Here is a 21,451-nt window from a genome sequence, read left to right as displayed (position 1 = left end):
CCACCCCCCCCATTTGTCATCGCTCACCGTCAGCCACTGCCCGACCTCCTCCTTCTCCTTCTGGGCCGGGTCCACCTTCTGCGCCAGCCCCAGCCCCTCCTTGGAGTACGCCTTGGTCTTGGTCTCGCGCTCCACCACCTTGAAGCGCTCCATTAGCTGTGTGTGTGTTAATGTGCCCAACTGATGTTTAATAACCGCCTGGATGATGATGATGATGATGTGCTGAAGCTCTGAGTCACTCATTGTTTCCCTCCTGGTCGTGCAAACAACGAGGATGTGGCATCTGTGCTGCGTTCCCCCCATTTTGGGGGGGGGGGGGGGGCTGCAGACCCCACTGTTGTCCCTCAGACTTTTTGGGACGACACGGAGCGGGGGTGGCACTGCCTGCCCCCCAACTTGCACCGTGGCTTTGTCACCCTCAGAATCCTGCACGCTGTACCCCATTGGAGCTCCGGATCCCTCCAGATACCCCCTTAGGATTTCGAGGCCCCGCGGTGCCCCCTGTTTTGGGGTGAGCCATCGTTCTTCAGAGCCCTTTTCACAGGCAAGAGGCCTCGGGCAGAGCTCACAACTCCACTCATTGGCTGCTCTGTTACTACCCGGAAACCAGGGCCGGGGCGGAGCGAGCCGACAGCTGATGGGGAGCGGTGACCCTACAGCTTTACCTGAACCAGGGGGCACAGCTGGGGGTCCCAGAGCCCAGCACGGAGCGGCCTGGGGCTGTTGTCCCCATTCTGAGCCGTAGTTTATTGTTCTTTGGGGTGAGCTGGCTGCAACCTCCCCTGGGACGGGAGTTTATTCCGCACTGATTTATTTTCCTCCTTTTGTGGCTCGGCGCTCCTGGCTCCCTTTGGAGGATCCGAGCTCTGTTTGTAAGCGTTGGAGCCGACCTTAGAAAAGGGGAAGTGCTGCCCTGTCCCGTGCATGGAAGGAATTCATAACCCCAGCGCCCAGCTTCGTTCGGATCTCCCCTTTCTGTGCTGTTCGTGGGGCTGGGCGTTGCAACACGCATCAGAACTCACGGGGAGGGTGATGCGTGGACTCGGCTCATTTTAGGCTCCCCGTTCACCTGCCGAGCGTTTTGTCATCTCAAAACCCCCAGCGTTTGCCCCACTCGGCTCGACTGAGGCGGAGGGGAGGACTCAGTTTGCATTGGGCTGAATTCCTTTTTTTTTTCTGCTCACGATGGGCTCACGCCCGGCTTGAACCCCTTCCAGGGTGCGTTGAGCAATCGCACCCGTCACGTGGCGTCGTTCTCTTGGCCCGTCCCCAAGGGAAGAGCATGTGCACTGGAATGTCTTGTTTTGGTAGGGCTCAGCGTTTGGTTTTCTGTCTTTTTGTTGTGGTGGTGGTGGTGGTGTTTTTTTTGTTGGTTTTTTTTTTTTTTTTTTTCCCTCCTTTAAGGAGAATTCTGGAAACTTGTCGAAATCGGGATGTAAATTGCAATGCTGCTTTTTCTTTTCTTTCTTTTTTTGCTCTACTTGTGGGGGGGGGGGTTTGCTTTAATGAGATCTCCGGGGAGGAGGCTGGTGGTGGTGGTGGTGCTTCAGAATGCACCAAGATCATAGGATCACGGTTGGGCGTCATAGATGATGCTGAGATCCCCTTTTGGGACCCCAAAACCCCACAGAAATGCAGGCACAGGTTATGCTTTATAAACAAAATTCACCAAAGCAGGCTGCCGTTACGAGAGCAGGCGCTGTGCCTTCCATTATTGGAGCTTTACATCAGTGTATTGACAAGGGGGGGGAGTCAAAAATCTTAGTTCCCAAATGCCAACTTCTAGAGCATCATCTTGGAGCTTTTCGAGCCCTGTTCAAAAACAAAAAGGAAAACGCAGTCTTTGTATCTCTCTGCATTTGGGTGATTTTAACTATTTCTGGGGGTGATTTGGGTGCTCTGAATTGCAGAGCAGCCCTCATCGTGCTTGTAGCGCCCGGTTCTTAGGCATCAGATGACTACATGCTGATTCAACAAACCTTGGAGGCCGTTTACTTTGTAGTAACAGTTCAAAACCCTGCGTCAACTTTTTCTTGGAGCAAAACCTCGCTTTGCAAAATGGTGTCCCCGTGCTGTGCCTAGGGAGGCAGGCTTGATAGTTCCCTGCCTTCTCTATGGAGGTACGCCGTGCTCTGGGCGGACTTGGATCTGTAGTAGGTGATTGGTTTTTTTTTTTAAGTGGCATCACGACTTCTCTCGCATCCCTGCGAGGTTTGGAAGCGCTGAGTGCCCTCCCACGTGCTCAGCACCAGCAGCAACGACACCAACTTGGAGCACGGCTGTGCAGCTTGCAACAGCCCTGCTCAAATCCTGATAAGGTGGGATTCACCAGAAGATGCCCCCCCCCCCCCCCAAAAGGAGAATCAGCGTGGTTTCGTTCCCCAGCCCAATATGACACCTGATCTTTGTGTAAGTACAGCTTGCAGTTTGTCTTAGGGCTGGTTTAAAGCAAAGCCTCGAGGCTTGCTGGATGCTTGCTGTGTTGGGAGCCAAATGGCAAGCAGGACGGGGCTGCTTATGAGGCTGTGCTGAGTGCTGCTCCTTCCAAAATAGCAAGGATGTGCTTTGCGGACTATTTCTAACTTCTTGTTTTTAGAAGACCATGAATTAGTTTCTCCTTCACGTTGCTGCCTTGCCTTATCCCTACCTGTTCCGTGCTCACCTGGATTCTTGCAGGGCTACACCGCTTTGGCAGAGCTTGCAGCTCGCCCTTCAGTGCTCCAGGTTTGCTTGGGGCAGCAGGGATTCCTCTCCCCTGCTTCGTGGGGTGGAACATAGGGTCTGCAATAGCCCACAGAGGCCCTGCAAGGGGCAGGAGCTCTGTAAGGACGGCTGGATGCCTGCAGCAGACCCGGGACCACCACCCCAGAATTCTCCCATCTTCCTACTGCGAGCAAAACCGAAGTGCTCTAAAACAGCGGCCCCGACAAACGTTTCTCCTTAATGGCGTTCCGAATTTGTAAAGCAGCGGGAATTGGGCAACAGCAAGCTTATTAGGAAGGGAAGGGTACATCTGAAACCAGCCCAGCGTGCAGTGATTGCTGGTTGCGTGTTCTCAGCACCTGTTGGTGCTCGGCGCCCTTCTTAAACCGTGATTTAATCGGAGTCGCAACCAGGATAAACGCAGAACAGGTTGTTGTTAAGGCAGGAGAGTGCCCATGGTTAAAGGGCCGGGCTGCTGTTGGTTTCCCAGCCCCATAGCTGTCCATTCTGCTGCCTGCTTCAATCAGAGGTGACGTGACACGGAGGGAGGGGTGTCTGGATTTTCTGCTTGGCCATCCCAGAGCCCTGGACGTTATTTGGGCAGAGTTTGCTGAACACCCATTTTTTGTTAATATCAAACGTGGCTTACGTACGTGGGTGTGCGTGCAGGAGTTCAGCCTTCATCGCGTGTCTCATTGTGTGCACTCAGCTCCTTTCCCTCCCTCCATTTCCCCGTGGGTTTTGTCCACGTATTTCTGGAATAACAAGCGCGGAGCGCTGCCCTTTTGTTTCTCCTCGCCCGAACAAAGCTCGCGTGACCGCAGCATCACACGACCTTGCCCCCTCTGCTTTCTTGTAGGTCAGCCGACCTGCCCGCCCGGTGCTGTGGGCACGCTGCCCTCCACCAGAAAATGCTGGATCTCGTTCTTCCCCCTGGGCCGGATCTCCTGCCGCATCCCACGGAAGCAGCGAGAGTCCCTTTTATCGCTGCCCCGAACCGCGACCCTCTCACTGCTGCTTTTTCTTCTGCCTTCTTGGGATGCTCCGCGTTGCTCCTTGATGCTGGTGTGGTCTGAGGACTGTTGGGCTGTTCTGCTGCTTATTTATCGCTAAGGCGATCTCTGCTGAGCTTCTGCCAGGTTCTTTCCCCTCCCGTCCCCGCTCGCTCCCTTTGGCCACCGATACTGAAATGTGATATCGTCATCCCCAGTCCCTGTCATCCTCCAGCCCCTCACGTAACGATCTGTCTGAGATTGAGGGTGGATTTACAGTCCTTGGGAGAAGGTGATTTCGCTGCCTCTTGGGTCTTCGCTAACGATTCTCTGCAAATTGAGGCCGGTGCTGGATTCAGGACTGAGATTTTTTGTTGTTCTCGTTACCGTCAACAGCTTCCAAGAGCTGCCCCGTGGCCTTAAATCACTGGGCTGCTTCTCTAGGGCAAATTGATTCAGCCTTCAAAGCCAAGCCAAAACACTCATAGCTCATGTTCTTGGCGTCGCGCGTTTCGGATCAGATAGAGGGTGCCTCTGCATTGTTCTCCAACCAAAGTCTTGTTGCGATCCTGTTGTCTTCAATCCCTTTTAAACTGCAGATTGCAGAACACGCCTGTATATCCTGCACCTAGATCATACAGGGAAGCACAGGAGCTGGTGTAGACTTCCAGATATTGGTGTCAGAGTGAGGAAGGGGTTTTTGCTACAGCATTTTCGGTCGGTCTCGTAGCGTCAGATGCTTCTTGTCTGGAAATGACTGCATTTCATTGTCCCCTTCTTTCCTCAGGATAAAGCCTAGAAGAAATGTGTCAAACATTTTCCTTCAGATTGTGCAAGTGGAAAACCTGGGTGGGTTTTTCTGAAGCATTTTGTGCCGTTTGGCGGCAGCTGGCTGCAATTTTTTGGGGTTTTTTTGGGTGATACTCCCTTAAAAATGAAAATTGTAAATCTGTCTTAACGTTTTTCTTAGGCAAAGTCGGCACTGATGACAGTTGGAGCTCCTTCAGGGGGCTCAGCCCTGGGGGCATTTGTCATCCCCCATGAAAGGTGGAGGTTAAAAGCTGACAGTTGATTGTTAGATAAATTTTGCATTATTTCCAAATTCCAGTGGGCTTTTCACCTGGCCTTGAGCAGTGATGGGGGTAGGCTGGGGGGGGGGGAGAGGGAACCAGCCTGTGAATTATGGATGTGCAAATCACTGCTGCCTTCCTGGCTGCCAGGGGACTGCTCAGGTAACAGCTGTGGACCCGTTCTAATGACAGTGTCACGATAGAGTATATTGGAGTGGAGGTGAGCAAGAGGGAGAGGAGGTGGTGGGGCGCATAATGAATGCATGGAACCCATGCGAGGTGTGGCACTGGAAGGTGAGCTTAAGTTTATTTGCCCCTGAGAAGTCAGATTAGGGCTAAAACCCCCCAGGGTTGAGGGTAGGATGAGCTGCTTTGCAGTTATCAAGAGTAGTGGGCATGGTGGTGTTGGTTCCATGGTTGGACTGGATGATCTTGGTGGTCTTTTCCACACGTAACGATTCTGTGATTCTATTTAGGACATAGTTTAGTGGGCATGGTGGTGATGGGTTGGTAGTTGGACTGGTGACCCTCAAGGTCTTTTCTAACCGTAATGATTCTATGATAGCCCCTGGAAGAAGAAGAAGCAAGGGACATAAAATCTTGATGGGAGACTCTTGGAGTGCGGGCAGAAACTGCTTTGGAGGTGTGGCTTGCTCACTTGCCTGCTGTTCTTTGTATATATTAAAATTAAAAAAAAAACAAACTGTGCTACTAAAGCAGAGACCCATGTCCTCGACTGACCTGTAGCACGGTAAACTAATTCATGCCATGTTGAAACAATTGATAAATTATTAACTTCAGCGCTTTGGCGTCTCTTGGCCGTTGGCATTCTGTTGATTTGTCTCGATGGCGGCGGGGTTGGTCGTGCTCTGGAGCTGTGAAGTGAAAGCACTGGGGCCAGGGACAATGTCCAATGAGACACCCACTTTTTTTTTTTTTTTTTTGTGCCAGAAAGACTGATAAGAGCATAAACCAGGGCTGACGGGAGCTCGAGTAAAATGTTGCTCTTTGAGGTGTCCCTGGGTGGATGTGGAACTGAGGGATGTGGTTTGGTGGGCGCGGTGGGCACGAGCTGATGGTTGGACTGGATGATCTCAGAGATCTTTCCAACCTAAATCACAGAGTGGCTTAGATTGGAGGGGACCTTAAAAGATCGTCTAGTTCCAACCCCTCTGCCATGGCCGGGGTTGCCAAGCACTAGATCAGGCTGCCCAGGATCCCATCCAGCTTGGCCTTGAATGCCTCCGGGAGCATAATGCGTTGATGACTCTATGACTCTGTTTGGGGACGTGGCTTAGTGGACATGGTGGTGATGGGTTGATGGTTGAACTTGATGACCTTAGCGGTCCTTCCAACCTTACTGATTCGATGGATCTAAACAGTATTAGAAAACTGCTACTAAGGTGTAGTTTATTTTTCAGTGGCCAGCGTGGATGTGATTTAAGAGTGCAGACTCATCAGTTTTTGGGACAAACGAAGCTGCTCCTTTGAGTCGTGCTCATTCAGCTGCGAATGGCTTGGGGCCAGGTCATCTTCTTTTGGAAAGGATCGGATTGGACTTTCAATTTGTGGAGAGTTTTTTGGGTTGTTTTTTTGTTTTTGTTTTTTTTTTAACTCAGTATCTTGGGAGATCTGCACCAAGAGCAGGCTGGTGCTTTTAAACATTGGTGGAATGGAACCATGGGGGTGACGTGGAGTTTTGGATGGCATCTATCATTAACTCCATCTATCACAAACACGTCCTCGTGTCCTGGCTGATCCCAAACTGTTTTGTTTTGGGGAAAGTTCCTTTTTCAGGGGCAGAGAGAGGTATCTCCTGGCTGATGCCTTCGGTCAGAACTTCTCCATTAGCGGAAGGCTTCAAAGCAGGTGGAAGCTAATGCCCTTTTACTGCTTCCTTTCTGCTTGAAGCCAAATGAGAACTCTTTTTCTCCCATCTAAAGCCATTAATACGAACCTGCCGACCTGACCTCCCCAATCTTTAAAGCCAGCCCAGCTGAATGTGAATGCCGAGGGACGGTATCATGTAGCACAAGCTTTAAACCTCACAGTAACCAGGCTGCTTTCCTGCTGAGGTCATGTTCTGTGTGACAGGGGGGTCCTGTGCACGGGGAGAGGTGGCGGTGCGACGCTTCTCAAAGCATCCCCATGGCCAGGAAAGAACACGTGGCGAGCTGATTTCAGCTCAAGGTTGGGAATGGCCTCGCTTTGTCATCCTCTGATGTGCAAGATTGTAAAGGAAACGAGGCCAGAAGAAAGAAAGGGCCCTTCCAGGAGCAAAGCACTTCTCCTGGAAACGTTAAATCTAAGAGATGTGGCTCAGCACGGCGATGCTGGCTGCTGCCCGGCGCACCTCCTCCTTTTTTCCCTTAGGAGCTGCCACCAGGGAAGCAGTGGGGATAAGGAAGCAGAGCAGTCAGCGCTGTGTCGAGCAGCCGGCCGTGGTGGGTAACTCGATCCTCCTGGCGAACGGAGGAATCCGCGTGCGGTTACTGGGGTAAGCTGGGATCCCAAAAGGAGAACACGGCAGCGGTGACGCGCGGCGCGGGAGTCGAGATGTCAGAAATCAGATCCTCGTAACTCAGCACCAGAGCCCGTGTTCCTTGAAAGGGAAGGTATGCACCGAGGTGGCAGCTCACCCCCCCTCTGTCCGACGGAGGCCGTGCAGGGAAGTATCCTGCTAGAGCTGCTGCTTGCTTTTTTGGGGTTGTGGACCCTCGTGAACTCGCGTGCTTTGTGTTGGGTTAATACAGATCCTGGTTTGCTCGTAGCCGGTGATAAAGTCACGTTAGGTCGTATTTTATTTTTATTTTTTGACTTCATTGTTTCTGCCGTGGTTTTTTTTTTGTTGTTTGTTTGTTTGAGGTGAGCAGAAGTTAAACGTAAGTTTATACGCACGCTTTGCTTGGGCCAAGAAGGAGGAGAGTTCACCAGCAAATAGGCACGCTCTGTTAACTTAACCAAAGGCAAATGCTGTCACAGTGCCAGTGAGCAGAGCAGAGGGGGAATCCCACAGCTCCAGTTGTGCAGACCTGAAGAAATACACCCCCATGGCCTCAGCAAGTCATTGAACCCACGAGCCCCATTTCAATCAGCAAGTGAGTGTCTCCAGGCTCATGAGATTCGCATCTTGCCAAATGAGGGGAGGAAAAAAAAAAAGCATGTGTTGTAAACTTGAGGTGATTTGCAGTAAGGTGCTCGTCATGCTGAGCCCTTGCACGGTTTTGCCAGTGAAGACATGCCATGAAAGTGCATGTGCTCTGAAAGAACTAGAAAATTTGCTGATGCACCGCAGTGTTGAGCCCTGCAAGGCTTAATGACCGCTGGGCAATTAAATCATCTCCCCTTCCTCTGTTGCTGGACTTGGTTTTACAAATCTAGAGTCTAGACTGGGAGAGGAGCGTTGGAATTGTGGTGCGTGCTGAAGCTGGAGGACCAGAGTCTCATGTTGGGATTTGGAGCAATCCAGTGCGAACATGGGAGCTCCCTCCATGTTTCTTGCAGGCACACGTCCATTTGTGCAGGTCCTCAGCTTTGCTCACCTTTACAGGGTAATTTTTTTAATGAAAAGAAGAACCTTTCATCGCTTCAGCGTGATGCATGGGGGAAAAGAGTGCGAGTTAAGCAAAGATCTGCACGTTTCACCTGCTTAGTCATACCCAGAAACGTGTCCTGTTGGGTTAGTTGTGCAGAGAACTTAGCAAGGGCAATTTGAGACTTGTGCAAAGATGCCTTGGGAGAGCCCAAACACTTCTTGCACCTCTGCTTGAATGCTGTAGGTGCCTATGGCCTCGATGCCTCCTATGCTTTTTTTCCTCCTGTAGCTTCTAGCTGCAGTTGGCTGTGCAAGTGGAGAAAATAAGAAGCTGCTTTAGGTCTGCCCTAGCATCTCCGTCTCGTTAGAGCCTAAAGTTTTACTCCTCTACTTAAGAGCATTGCATTTGATGTCGTTTCCTTTTTTGGACTTCGTTTTGCCTGTTTGCAAGAGCTTCCTGTGCAGTCTGCCTGGGGTGTAACTGGATTCTGCAGGCTGCATTAGGGCTTTTTTGTGGTTTTATTGCTGTTTTTTTTATTTTTTTCAGAACCTCTGAATACATCCAGGTTAGCGAGCCCTTAAATTGTCCTTCCTGCCTCTTAGCGGCTCCCAGAGTCACAGATTTCCTTGCTCCTACATGAAGCCCAATGTTAGTTAGGCCAGCTTGCTCTCATCAGCTTTCTACAGGCTTGGATGGTACAAGAAGCGTTGCGAGATACGGAAGCTTCGCAATCCCCCGGGGGGGGGGGGTTTATTTTCAATAACTGGGAATCTGCTGCTGAGCACCAGGAGGAGAGCCCGTTGCCAGCTGTGGAGGCTTTCACTTCTCCTTCCCAAAGGATTTCCAGCCAGAGATGTCCCCTAATGCTTCAGCAAGACGTAGGGTGGATCAGCAGATCAGAAGCTGAAGCTGCTGGGCTCGATCCGCGCCGCTCCGTTGGGGTTGGAATTGATAACTGCTTCTCACCATTCCCTTCTGAAGCCACCCAGGGGCTACAGAGGCTTTGCAGCACGCACGTCCTTCTCTCCAGACCTGAATGGAGCTGACCAGGCTGTCACATGAGTCACAGAAACCCACATCAGCCGTTTTTAGGTCATTGCCAGACGGGGCTAAATTTAGCAGATGAGCCACAAGTGTGAGGCTTTGCATCCAGCTCCTGCCTTAACAGTTTCTGGGATTTTTTTTTTTTTTTTGGGCTGTGCCCTACAACTCCTCCGACGTCTCTTGAAGGTGAGGGATGAGATTCTCCACCCCTTTTCTGTTCTGAATCCTGCAGAGCACTGCTGAGGCTCGCTCACCTACTCCATATGAAGGAGAGGAAGGGAAGAGCACGGTAATAGGATCTGGAGCTTTTCACCTCGCGGATTACTGCCTTGAATCCTGTCTGGGTTGCCAGTGACGCTTCCATGGGAGGAGAAACCTGATGGTTTATATCATCCAGCTGCATCCAAGGCCACGCTGCGGCGCTCCTGGGGTTGTGCGTGCCACTTTGGGGTGGGAGCAGCTCACACCTGGAGCACCTCTCAAGCAGAAAGCATTCCCACCACTGTTCCTTCAAGCCCCACATCTCTGCTAGAATTGTCAAGGGATGAGGAGTGGAGGGGGGGAAGAAGAATACTTCTGCTGATAGCACAGTGGAAAGTTTCAGTCCCGCTGGGAGCGACGTGCTGGTTCTGCAGTCCCAAGCTGTTCTTTATTGTAATTTCATCAGTTGTTTCAGGATTCTGTTTGCTTGCAGCAGCACGTTGGTTCATTAGGGCTTTTTTTTTCTTTTTTCTTTGGTGGATTAGGAGTATTGTCATCAAAACCGGCTTCAAGTGTGTCAAGTTTTCTTAATTCCGATTTATTCAAGGAGGCTGTGATAAATGTGTGCCTTTGAAAGTCTTGCTGGGTCTGCTGGAGGTCACCTGTAATTCAGAGCATCTGGCAGAGGTCAGTGCTGGGCTTTTTGTTCTGTGGCGTTGCCAGCTTTGGGGGTTTTTTTTCAGCTCTTCTCTGAAGGAGGAGACACTTCAAACTCGGTGACAAAATCCTACTTTTCAGGCAGCTGCACCACTAACGATTGAACTGTGTTAATTAGTTTTCAGTGCGGTTGCAGCGGTGTTCCTTTGTCCCTCCTATAATGATGACCCAAACGGATGATGTCAAGGAATCTTGTGCTTCAACTGAATTTAACTAATTATAAGAAAGCACTGCCTTTGCTCTCCGAAGCTCAGGAGCAGTCTAAGAGCTCGGAATTGCAGTGGTCCAACAATAGGGTTTGTATTGATAGAGTGGCTTGCATTACGATGATGCGTGCAAAACTCAATTACAGAGTTCATTTATAAATGAACTGCTTTTATCAGCCACGTGACAAACTTCAGGTATTGCTGCTCCTGCAGGGAATAGCTTGGGGCAAGCGTTTGTCCCCTGGCAATCAGAAATCGGCGGACATAAATTGGGATGGTTCATTTGTATAACTCCCTCAGGCTCTGTCTCTGGTTAACTGATGTGCCTCTCGTTAGGGAATTGGGAGAGAAGGAGATAATTAAGCCTGGGCAGATGGACTAGGACAGGCTCTTGGCTCGGAAGCAAGGGGCCTGGGTGATGTGCTCCTGACCTGGGGACCAGGATGGGGTGAGTTTGCATTTGCCCATCCCAAAATGGACTTTGTGCTTTAGGATGAGAGACACGGGGACTGCTTACTCCCAGGTGCTTTGAGACTATCAGAGGGGAGAGCACCTTCCAAATGCCTCTGGAGAAAGCTCACGCTCCCCCTCAGGCTCAGGGAGGCTGTCTTAGAGGAAACTGCATCCTCAAAGCACCGAGGACTGCGTGTTCCTATGCTTGTAGCAACACCCGCTGCTGTTCTGCTGGTTGCACTTTTGTTCATTAAAACAAAAACAAAAAACACCCTTTTTTTTCCCCCCCTTTCCTGCGATTGGAGCGGTGCCAAGGCAGCTTGACTGCACCCCTGCGAGATGCTGAGATGGGAATTCTACTTGTTGAGGGGCAGCCTGGATACTGCGCTTTTGCTCCTGCAGCTGTCAAGCCCAAGACCCACTCTAGAAGGCATGGAAAAAAAAAAAAAAAGAGATTTCACATAATTCAGCGTGGTGGGGTCCCAGCACCAGGGTACCCCCTGTTCCGGGCACCCACGCTGCCCCAACGAGGTTTTGTTGGTAGCTGACGAGCTGGGGCCTGCTGCTGCATTCACAGCCCCAAACAAAGGCCCAAAGGCTTTGTTAGATTCTTCCTTGGCAACCTCTCTGCCGTCCCCGAAAGCTTGCCTTTCCGCTGCACGAGGAAGCTGGTGTGGGGATCATTGTTAAGCTCCGAGCATGGCTCTTTCATGTCTTCCTCTTGAACACAATGTATCTTTAGACCTTAAACGCCAGGAAAATCCTGTACAGTTAATCCTTTGGGAAAGGCCAAAAAACCCTTCGAAGAGCTCCGGACTTCTTTTACAAATGCTCGTTAAAGGATGAGGGTTTAACTTCCTATCATCAGCTTTTGTATCAAGAATGGGATGCAGGAGGGATTGCTGCGGCTGGCTGAAGCACCAGGCTGATTTCCTAAATCTCCAAGGATGATAAACAAGTGAACTCTTTGCAGGTGGTTTGGCCATTAACCAACGAAGCCGTGCCATGGTTCTGCTTATTGACTTGACGGTTGGGAAATGGCATGAATGGACCCCGTGCTTAACCTTGGAACGTGTCTCTGTCGGTGTTGATTGGAAGTTGACCTCAGCTTGGAGACCAGATGCAGAATCACAGAACCACGAAGGTTGGAAAAGACCGCTAAGATCACTGGGTCCAACCCTGACCCACCCACACCATGCCCACTAACCACGTCCCTCCATGCGACATCTCCACGTTCCTTAAGCACCCCCAGGGATGGCAACTCCACCACCTCCCTGGGCAGCCTGTTCCAGTCCCTCACCACTCTTTCAGAGGAGAAATTTTTCCCCGTACCCAAACCAAAAGCTGAGAGGGATGCATCTGCATGAACAAAACCCCTAAACACAGGTGGCCACATCGACTGAACAAGATGAAAATAGGGGAAAACCACTGTGCATCTCATCTGTATGCGTTGGGACCTTGGATCTACCTATGGGATCTGCAGAGGAAGCACTACAGTGCTCCATTGCGTGCTAAGAATACAAGAAAAAAAGTGGTTTCATAGAGGTGACAGTCGTGTGTTGGGTTGTTGTAGGTATTTGTGTACCAAACTGAAGCTCCTACACCTTTTCTTTAAGCACAGCTGAACTTGTTTCCTGGCACATTGTCTTTTGTTTGATGTTTTCACCTTTTTTTTTTATTATAGATGAACTGGAAAGAAAGCAAGCAGCATCTGCAAGCTTTGGCTGCTGTGTGTAGCCAAGGTCTGAAAGGTGCTCGTTCCAAAATCCCTTTCTCCTGCTTTGGTCTGAGAGCAAACAGTGTTGGAAACTGCAGTTGTCATAACTCTACCAGCTCAGATATGGGTGTACAAAGCTTCCTGCTCTGTCCTTCAGGTCATTTGTTTGGCTTAAAAACCCAAGCACTGTGTGTGTGTGTATGGAAAGTCCCATTTGAGCTGTTCCTCTAAAACATCTTTTCCTGAGATACCTTTTTTTATTTTATTTTTTTTTCTTTTTACAGTTGTAAAAACTTGAGACTCTTGTAACTTCTGATTTGAGATTTCGGATGTGCCCTTATGTGGTGTGGATGCTGAATCACCAGGCTCATTAATGGTGGTGTTGGGTTAATGGACATCCCTTTGCAAAGTGAGCTGTGCTGATAATAGGTGGGCAGCCCCATGGGTGTTGCTCATCCCATAGATTTTCCCCCTGCTCATGGGTCACTGTGCGTCGCCTGCTGAAAAGGAAGGGCAAACCTGAGCTTGTTCTTGAAAAACGCGCATTTCTAGTAAAGAAGGAACAGAAATCCACAGGTGCCACGGTGTGATCTGCTCCCGAAACAAGCACGTGGGTCTGCGGGGGCATTGTTTGCTACTTCAGATGGAGCTGGTAACAGGAGGTGGGAAATCGAGCTTGAAGCCACGCAGTGGCTCTTCCCCTGTGCTACGTGGGGTCATAGAATCATTGAGTTGGCTTGAGTTGGAAGGGACCTCAAAGACCATCTAGTTCCTACACCTTGGTCTGATCTCCAGCCACTTCAGTGCTTCAGTTTACAATTCAAGCACAGCTCGCTCTGCCTGTTGTTGGGAATGGGCGTAGCTGCCTGGGTTCCGAAGATGAAGGTTTGATTATTTACAAAACTCTTTAAAAACAAATAACAACAAAAAACCGACCCATGCAGATGTGACCTTGGTGAGCAAGAAGTACGTTGTGGGGTATTTCCGTGTGCTCTTGGCATCTGCTGGTGTAGAGTTGGAAAGAACTCTGCAAAACAATGCTGGTCTGTAGATGGCTTCGTGTCCTTGTTGCAGGAGGTGCCTGCAGAGCAGCTCTGCCTTGTTTCTGCTCCAGTGTTTTCACCCTTCATAGAGCTCTTACGGTGCATGCAGTCCTGATTGCAAGGGAGCAAGATCTGAGGTTTTCTTTCGTTATCCCTCTGCTCAGCCCTGATATTTTCATAATCCAAATCTGCTGGTGCAGTGCCTTGTTTGGAGAGGGCTTTGGGATTTTAGTTGGAGACATCCCCAGTGTGAAGCATCCTATTGACACAATTCTCAGCACTCTCATTGCTGGTAAAGGAGAACAAAGAGGATTCCATTTCCAGAACTTGGTAACTATCCAGTGCCAAATCATCTTCAAATTCAACCCAATATAGCGCTGAGTTTACCAGGATGAAAATATTTGCTTTGACACTTTCTCCTTCCCCCCCCCCCCCATGAAGCTCTTCATCTCGTTCAAAATCAAAAGCTTGAGCTATTTCTGGATTTCTCGTAAATGAGAGCTCTCGCAGGAGCTCAGCTGCTGACCTCCTCTGCATCTGTCTGTGTTGACTACAAACATGTCGTATCCCAGGGGCTTTGCAGCCCGGGGAGATATTCTGTGTTTTGGGTTTCGTGCTGCTGTTACCGAGGTGGCAGTTTCTAAATGACTGTGTAGGTTTCCTGGAGTGGGGAAAAAAAAAATATATATATATGTTGGTAAAGCCCGCAGAAATGTCGAGCAAGCTTGGCTTGTTGGGAAAGAAATATTCTTAGAATAATGATGTCTTTGGGAAGCCAAAATTGGTGAAGTATTCCAACTGCAGGAATGTGCGAGAAGCGTCCTGCTCTCGGGAGACCTGATGCATTCTTGTTAAATGCCCGTCTGAACTGTGGTTAAATCTTCAGCTCGGTGTCAGGTGCAGCACGTGTTGGGAGCCAGGCTTTCCATTCCGTGGTTTTACAGCTTTCAGATGCTTCTTAAATTCCTCTCAAAGGGAGGAAATCAACTGTGCCGAGCCCAACTGGAAAAAGCAACGATTGTGTTTTCTCCTTCTGCTGTCTCACTCCGAATGCACTTGAAATTTCTCGCTTGTTTGAGAAGTTGGATTATTATTCGTGCGTTAAATGCTCCGTTCCACCAGTATGTACAATCTCCATGGTAACAAACTTCTCCCGATGGAAGCCAGGGCAATGCAAACATATCTCATGGCTCAGTTCAGAGGCAGGTGTGTGGCCATGTAAATTAACACCGGCGTCTTCGGGGCTTCTGGATGTGACTTTGGTTTCTCCTGCGACTGTAAATGTCGGCGTGTTGAATTCTGTGCCACGCAGTGGCTCTGGCTGGGTGGCCTAGAGTGCAACGTGCCCAGTTATTTCCCTTTGTTCCTGCCAGGTGAGCAGCTGTATGGAGCTTTTTTGGAGGCCCTATGTTCCTGTACCATTGCTCTGCATTTTGTCTCCCTTGCTACTCCTTTCCGATAGGATGTCTTCTTCAAACCAAGCGTCATCTCCAGCTAGGATCCATTTTACCAATTTGCTAATCACAGGTACTAATTATGGACTAACTGCACTTAAACTCTCTTCATTCAGTGCCCTCTCTTACTGAGATCTGAATAAGTTTCATTTCCTGGTGCTTGTGGAGGGAATGTTGCTGCTGCGTTACAGTCATGGGTTGGGTTGGAAGGGACCTCAACAGTTGGAGAATGATTTGGGTTGGAAAGATCCTTGAAGACAATAGAACGTTGGAATGGTTTGGGAGATCATAGAATGGTTGGGTTGGAAGGGACTTGAAAGATCATAAAATCTTCTCCAGGCTGAAAACCCCCATCTCCCTCAGCCTCCATTCATAGCAGTGCTCCAGCCCTCTGAGCATCCTCGTGGCTCTCCTCCAGACCTGCTCCAACAGCTCCACTTCTTTCTGAATCCATTCCACCACGTCTGGTTCTTTCCTTTCACGTTCAGTAATCTTGTCCATCAGCTTTTTCTCTCCTAGACTGATGCAATCTTTCTTCAGCAACCCTCACACGGGACAGTTTCAAGCAGTTTCTTTCCAACACGGTTCTCCTGGGACCGACCAGACCACAGAAATAGCTCAGAAAAGCTCTGCTGTGATGCAAATCAGAAGGTGCTTCTTTGGCCCTGTGCATCTTCTCATCCTGCCTCACGATACCTGGTGAAATGAGGGCCTGATGCTTGTACGTGTCATGTTCTTCCTCATCTCTAAATGCAAATGAATTGCACAGTAATCAGCGGTGCATAGCTGCAGTTGAGCTACAATGCTGTTATCTGCTGTCAAAACGACACTAATTGTGTTCTCATCTAATCTGATTGTGAAGGATAAGTTGATTCCAGTCTTTTTTTTTTTTCTCTACAGCAAGAATATGCATCTGTCTGCTGTCGTTTTTTCATAACAAACTGAAACTTTTCAAGGGAACAGTGTGTGTGTGTGGGGGGGGGACAAGGAGTTCCTTCATCTCCTGGAGGATAAGGATGGTATTGCTCCGCTCAGGGAGGCGTGAGATGCACCTTGCATTGTCTGCTGGTAGTTCCCTTCACTTCTGGTAGGAGAAGACCACTTTTGAAGCCCGGAGTATCTTCTTTATAGGGAAAAAGCTGACTCTGAATCAGTTGATAGTGGACAACTCATGCAAAATGTCTTCTGGGAAACGAGGCTGCCTTGTCTTTCCTACCTTATGCTCACGACTCCAGTTTCTTGGTGTGAAGTTTAGTGCAGAGCAGCCAGACAGAAATCATCAGGAGCTCGGAAGAAAGCAAACTGAGCTGGAGGAGTTGGGAGCTCCTCCCAAAAATCCCCAGTCCCACCCTTGGTGTGTCTGTCAGTCCAGGTGGCTGCACTGGGAAAATGCCTTTTGATGGAATTTCTGGTTACTGGTGTGCATATCCAAACTAGAACACAGCAGCCCAGCCTAGGTTCCTCTTCAGTTATTCCTTTGTTTTTCACTGGCTTAGAGAGCACTTTCAGTTCCAGTAATCGCCGTCGTCTTGCTGCAAGTGGGACCTCTGTGTGGTGCACTTCCCCTTCTCTCTGCTGCAGGATTTAGGTGAGTTTTGCCTTTCCAGGCTGGGGGATTGTCAGAAAAACCCCATATAAATGAAGGATGGGTTTGCCTCGGGTGCTTGAGGATAAACTGCAAATGGCCCCAGTGCTTCCCTGACTGCGTTGTGGCTATCTCCATGAGAATTCATGCAGCGTACTTGCACTAGAAATGGATGTGCTGTGTGTAGCCAAGGAGCACTGAAGGCTGTGGCAACTGAGAATTGCTAGCCCGGGGGGAAAACCAATGGATTTTAATCGTCTCAGTGTGGTTAGCCCCGAGTTCGGCCTGGGGTTTTTGAGTTGATCAGGATGCTCAGATGGCTCCGAACTATTTTCAGTATAATACTTGTAGCTGGAAAACTGATTTGCCCAGGCTTAGAACCGAGGTGAATTTCGAGGCGACTTAACAGTGGGATGCTTTTTCTTAATTTTTATGTAGGCTCAATATTTGCCAGGGGGGAAAAAAAAAAAAAAAAAAAAACCCACTCAGCCCTGCAAACAGACTGGCCATCTGTTGGCCACACCGCGCATCTGGGATTTTTGGGAGATCTTGGGGGGTAAGGCCGTATCCTCACAGAGCTTTTCATTCCTGCAAGATTGCTCCAGATCGATGGCAGTGGGTGGCCCCACACGAGGCCACGTGGGAGGATGAGAGGGAATGGGAACTTGACCCCACGAGAGGCGAACCCGCAGCACTCAGTCTATTTCTGGCGTGCTCGGGCAGTCTCTAACCCTCCAGATCTGAAAGGTTTTGTGTGGTTGGTTTTTTTTTTTTGCTTTTTTTTTTTTTTTCTCTTCTCTCTTCCCACCCATTCTGCTTTGGGACAAAAAATGCTTTAAATCTCTTTTGATTCTGACCGAAGCAATGATTTCCTACGAGCTCAACCCCCTGAACAATAGAGCCTTGATCTTGATAGGGGGCTCTGGATGTTACTGTAATGCTAATAGGTAGCGCAGTTGGCCTTTGAGCTTCTGGCACGTTTCAGGCACTATATAGGGATCCTGTAATCAGCTGCAGGAAAAATTCCCTTCTGTCTCTCTCCTAGCAACCCCTTCTGAACTGATATTTGAAAACAGGCTTTGCTTTCCGTGTCATCATCTAAATATTTTCAACACTTTGCGAAAATTCCCTGAACAGATGTGGGGCTGAGATAATTTGTCTTCGGGTCCTCAGGACTCACTCCTGGTTGCTGTGGTCATAAGGTAATGCTGTTGAAATCCTTAGCCACCAGAAACAGGAACTGGTGTCCAGGTTGTGCTCTTTTCTCCCACCTTTTACACTGTCTTTGTCACAAAGTCAAATTAGTATACGTAGGTGATAAGGAGGCCATTAGTTGCCTGGATTTGTAGCAAGCTGGGAATTTTGAAAGGGATTTCTGTATTTTTATTCAGTGTTTTAGCAAATGGGATGAGTTACAGGCTGGCTTCGTAGCTCTAATCTTGCTCCAGTATACGCACACTGTGTGCCCTGTCCTGCTCACACCAGCAGGAATTGCCACTGGAATCAAGAATATTAAAGCCTTTCTCCCTTTACTGGTTGTTCTTTTTCTGCTAATCTGCATAATGAGCGCAGCAACAAACACTGTTGGGCACAAGGGAGTTCATCTGAACAGAGCAGACATAAATGAGGTGAGGGTTTTGTGGTCTTCCCCGTAAGTGCTGATGGTCTTTGAAGTCCAGGGGTCACTTTGCACGGATTTGCATGGAGGACTCCCATCTACCTCTTGCATCTGCAGTCGTGGAAGTATAACCATCCTGGGAAAAAACGCATTGGAATTGCTGTAAGGTTGGAACAGACCTCTGGACTGTCTAGTCCAACCATTGACCCATCCCCACCATGCCCACTAAACCAGGTCCCCCACAGTGCCGCATCTCCACGTTCCTCAGACACCTCCAGGGATGGTGATTGACTCCCCCACCTCCCTGGGCAGCCTGTTCCAATCCCTCACCACTCTTTCAGAGAAGAATATTTTCCTAATACCCAACCTGAGCCTCCCCTGGCACAACTGAGGGCCGTTACCTCTCGTGCTATCCCTAGTTTTAGGTCACCAAAGTAGCACCTTCTTGGATGCAAGACATCTCATTAACTGCTGGCCTGTTTGGAGCAGGATTCCCTTGGGATTTGTTTGTAAGACTTCTCCTTATGGAAAACATCCACTTGAGCTGAGCAAGTGGTTGGGTCGGGGCTGGTGTTCTTTGTTCTGTTGTACATTGCCATCCGTCGTAGTGGAGCTTTCTCTAGAATTGTGATCCTGCAAATGTTTGAAGCCCCTTTTGCTGTTCCCTGGTGCCTTTTCCTTGTGTTAGAGGTTTCCCTGTTAAATTCTGGGGGGATAATAGAGTTGGAAAAGCCTTTGGGTCTGCCTCAAGTTCTCCTGGAATGCTTTATTGCTGAGATTGACCTTCTTTTGAGGTTGACGTGATCTTGTATCATGTCAATAAACAATTAGATTGTTCCTAAACGCATCTCAATGCATATTCCTTTGTGAATCGAACTCGTTTGTTGTTCTCTTCGTATTAATTGGGATTTTAGGGCCTTGTCACAACAGGGAGAACAACCAAATATGGCACTGCATCACTTGCTAATACATTTTCTAACTTGGACTTGAGTCTCAGTGCAGAAAACTCTTTTATTTATGCTCAGCATTAACTTGTGCAGCTGAATAGCACGCATGCTGCAGCTGCTCAAGAGTTTGCTCTGAAGATCAGGCTTGGAGAGCTGTTTTTTATTAAGTGGCACTTGATTTAGTCCTAACTAAAACCATTTGTATTTAACTGGATCTGCAAAGCTGCCGTAAGTGTTAACATACTTCAGTAGTAAACGTTTCACTCTTGGGCATCATCGCACACAAAGGGTTTGGGGAAGAGCCCCTTTCTGAACGTGGCATAGTTATCCATTAGACAAGGGCTTGCGTATTCAAAGGAATTCAGGCTGCATTTAAAACTTAGTGCTTTGCTGCAGGGTGATGTGGGAGGATATGGTGAGAAGCGTCCCTTAGCTCCAGGTCCAGAGCAGGCTGCAGAACTCGGCTGCTAAGCTGTTCTGCACAAGCCTTTAGGGACACGGTGGAGAAATCTGGCTTTTAGCAGAGAAATCACTTGCACTTGGGGTAGAAAGGTATTGATCTGCCCTCTGCGAGCTGCTCTGGATGACAGCCAGGTGCAGTAAGTTCCTTGCTGCTAAACCGTAGGGCAGAGCAGCTAGCAGAAATCTCCTGATCCCAAGCAAGCTGCTGTAAACCTTCTTCCCCTCCCCATCAGAATGAGGAAAAGGTGATTGCAGCCAAAGTCTTTTGGAGCCAGAACTGTGGGAAAACTCTAATCTGAAAGTCGTTGTGCATCAGGAACTGCTGTAAATCCTGATGGACACTGAAGATGAAACTTGGATCTCCTACGTGCAAGTATGTGTGCGTGCTCCTGGGACACTTGGGGATCCAGGAGCCCTTCCCATAGATCATAATGTGTGATTGTGGCTGGTGATGAGAATTATTGGTTCCTGCTGGTGGGTCCCAAGCAGTTCCTGGTGTGTCAGCAGCATGTAGGGTGCGTGTTCATGGCCATCCCCTTATCTCAAAGCTGGGTTGCCTCAGGGGTGCAGAGCTGAAGCAACCTGAAGTTCAGTAAACCTCTGATTTCTTCTTGCCCCGTTTTTTCCAGTGCTTCCCTCGTAATTCGTATTAAGGTTATTGATGAAAGGTAATTGCTGTAGGATATTATTCACAATCCATTAACCTTGATTTGTAGCAGAATTCTTCAGCAAGCTTGGGTGCCGAAACATTGCTGCTAATTGTCTTCACTGAGCCTTATGTGGAATGGAAATCTCTCGCCTTTCAGTTTGTGTTCCCTTCTTCCCAAAGCGCCGGCGCTTCGATTCATTCCTTTAAATGCTGGAAAATACGGTTGTTCTTTTTAGCACTCTGACAGTGCCTTAGAATCTCACCCTTCTGCCACCTCTCCAAAGACGGCGAGTTTTTTGGTCTTGCAAGTCAAATTAACATGAGATTGCCATCATTTGCATCGTAGCTGTGGGAGGCCATCTGACAGCACCGAAGGCGGCCAAGTAGAATGGAATTCATCAGTGCTCGCATTTGTCAGAGTAGGAATCGAGGAGAGCTCTGCTTCTCTAATCCATGCAGGAGGGTAAACATCCAGCGTGAGCGATGTGTGTCAGGATGCTCAAATTGCAAGTTGTCAGGTCCTTGGGATGTTTGGGCTTAAAGTGTTTGGTTTCGCACGTTTTCAGCAAGTTGCTCCTCTCTGAGTGTCGATGTGTTTTGTTTCTCAGCCTCGATGTTTTCCTTTACTCCATATATCAGGATTGAGAGCAAACACGAAGTCACAATCTTAGGAGGACTCAATGAATTTGTTGTGAAGTTTTATGGACCACAAGGAAGTAAGTACATGACTCATCTCTGAAAACAAGCTAATTGTTCATAGTGGGGGGATATAGAATCATTAAGGTTGGGAAAGACCTCTAAGATCACCAAGTCCCAACCATCAGCCCATCCCCACCATGGCCAATAAACCATATCCCTAAATAGAATCATGGAATCATTAAGGTTGGAGAAGACCTCTGTGATCATCAAGTCCAACCATCAACCCATCCCCACCATGCCCACTAAACCATATCCCTAAGTAGAATCATTAAGGTTGGGAAAGACCTCTAAGATCACCAAGTCCAACCGTCAGCCCATCCCCACTATGGCCAATAAACCATATCCCTAAATAGAA

General features: G+C 48.9%; 1 protein-coding gene across 4 annotated transcripts in view; it reads left to right on the top strand.

Moving 5' to 3' along the window:
* The window catches only part of UBE2H (ubiquitin conjugating enzyme E2 H), a 45,871-nt gene that overhangs the window by 2,530 nt on the left and 21,890 nt on the right, over positions 1–21,451 (top strand). Inside the window, exons 1-2 of one of the 4 annotated variants that reach the window (XM_021384249.1) lie at positions 1,280–1,307; positions 21,006–21,113. In XM_021384249.1, the coding sequence (XP_021239924.1) occupies positions 1,283–1,307; positions 21,006–21,113 (133 nt within the window). In that variant the 5' untranslated portion in view covers positions 1,280–1,282. Of the gene's footprint in view, positions 1–1,279; positions 1,308–14,427; positions 15,210–21,005; positions 21,114–21,451 lie in introns of those variants that run through there. The other 3 variants (XM_021384248.1, XM_021384252.1, XM_021384250.1) reach the window with 3 other exon arrangements.

Source organism: Numida meleagris, chromosome 1 (assembly GCF_002078875.1).
Source record: "Numida meleagris isolate 19003 breed g44 Domestic line chromosome 1, NumMel1.0, whole genome shotgun sequence".
In the NCBI taxonomy this organism is placed as follows: domain Eukaryota; kingdom Metazoa; phylum Chordata; class Aves; order Galliformes; family Numididae; genus Numida; species Numida meleagris.
This window is presented reverse-complemented; position numbering and strand designations above follow the sequence as displayed.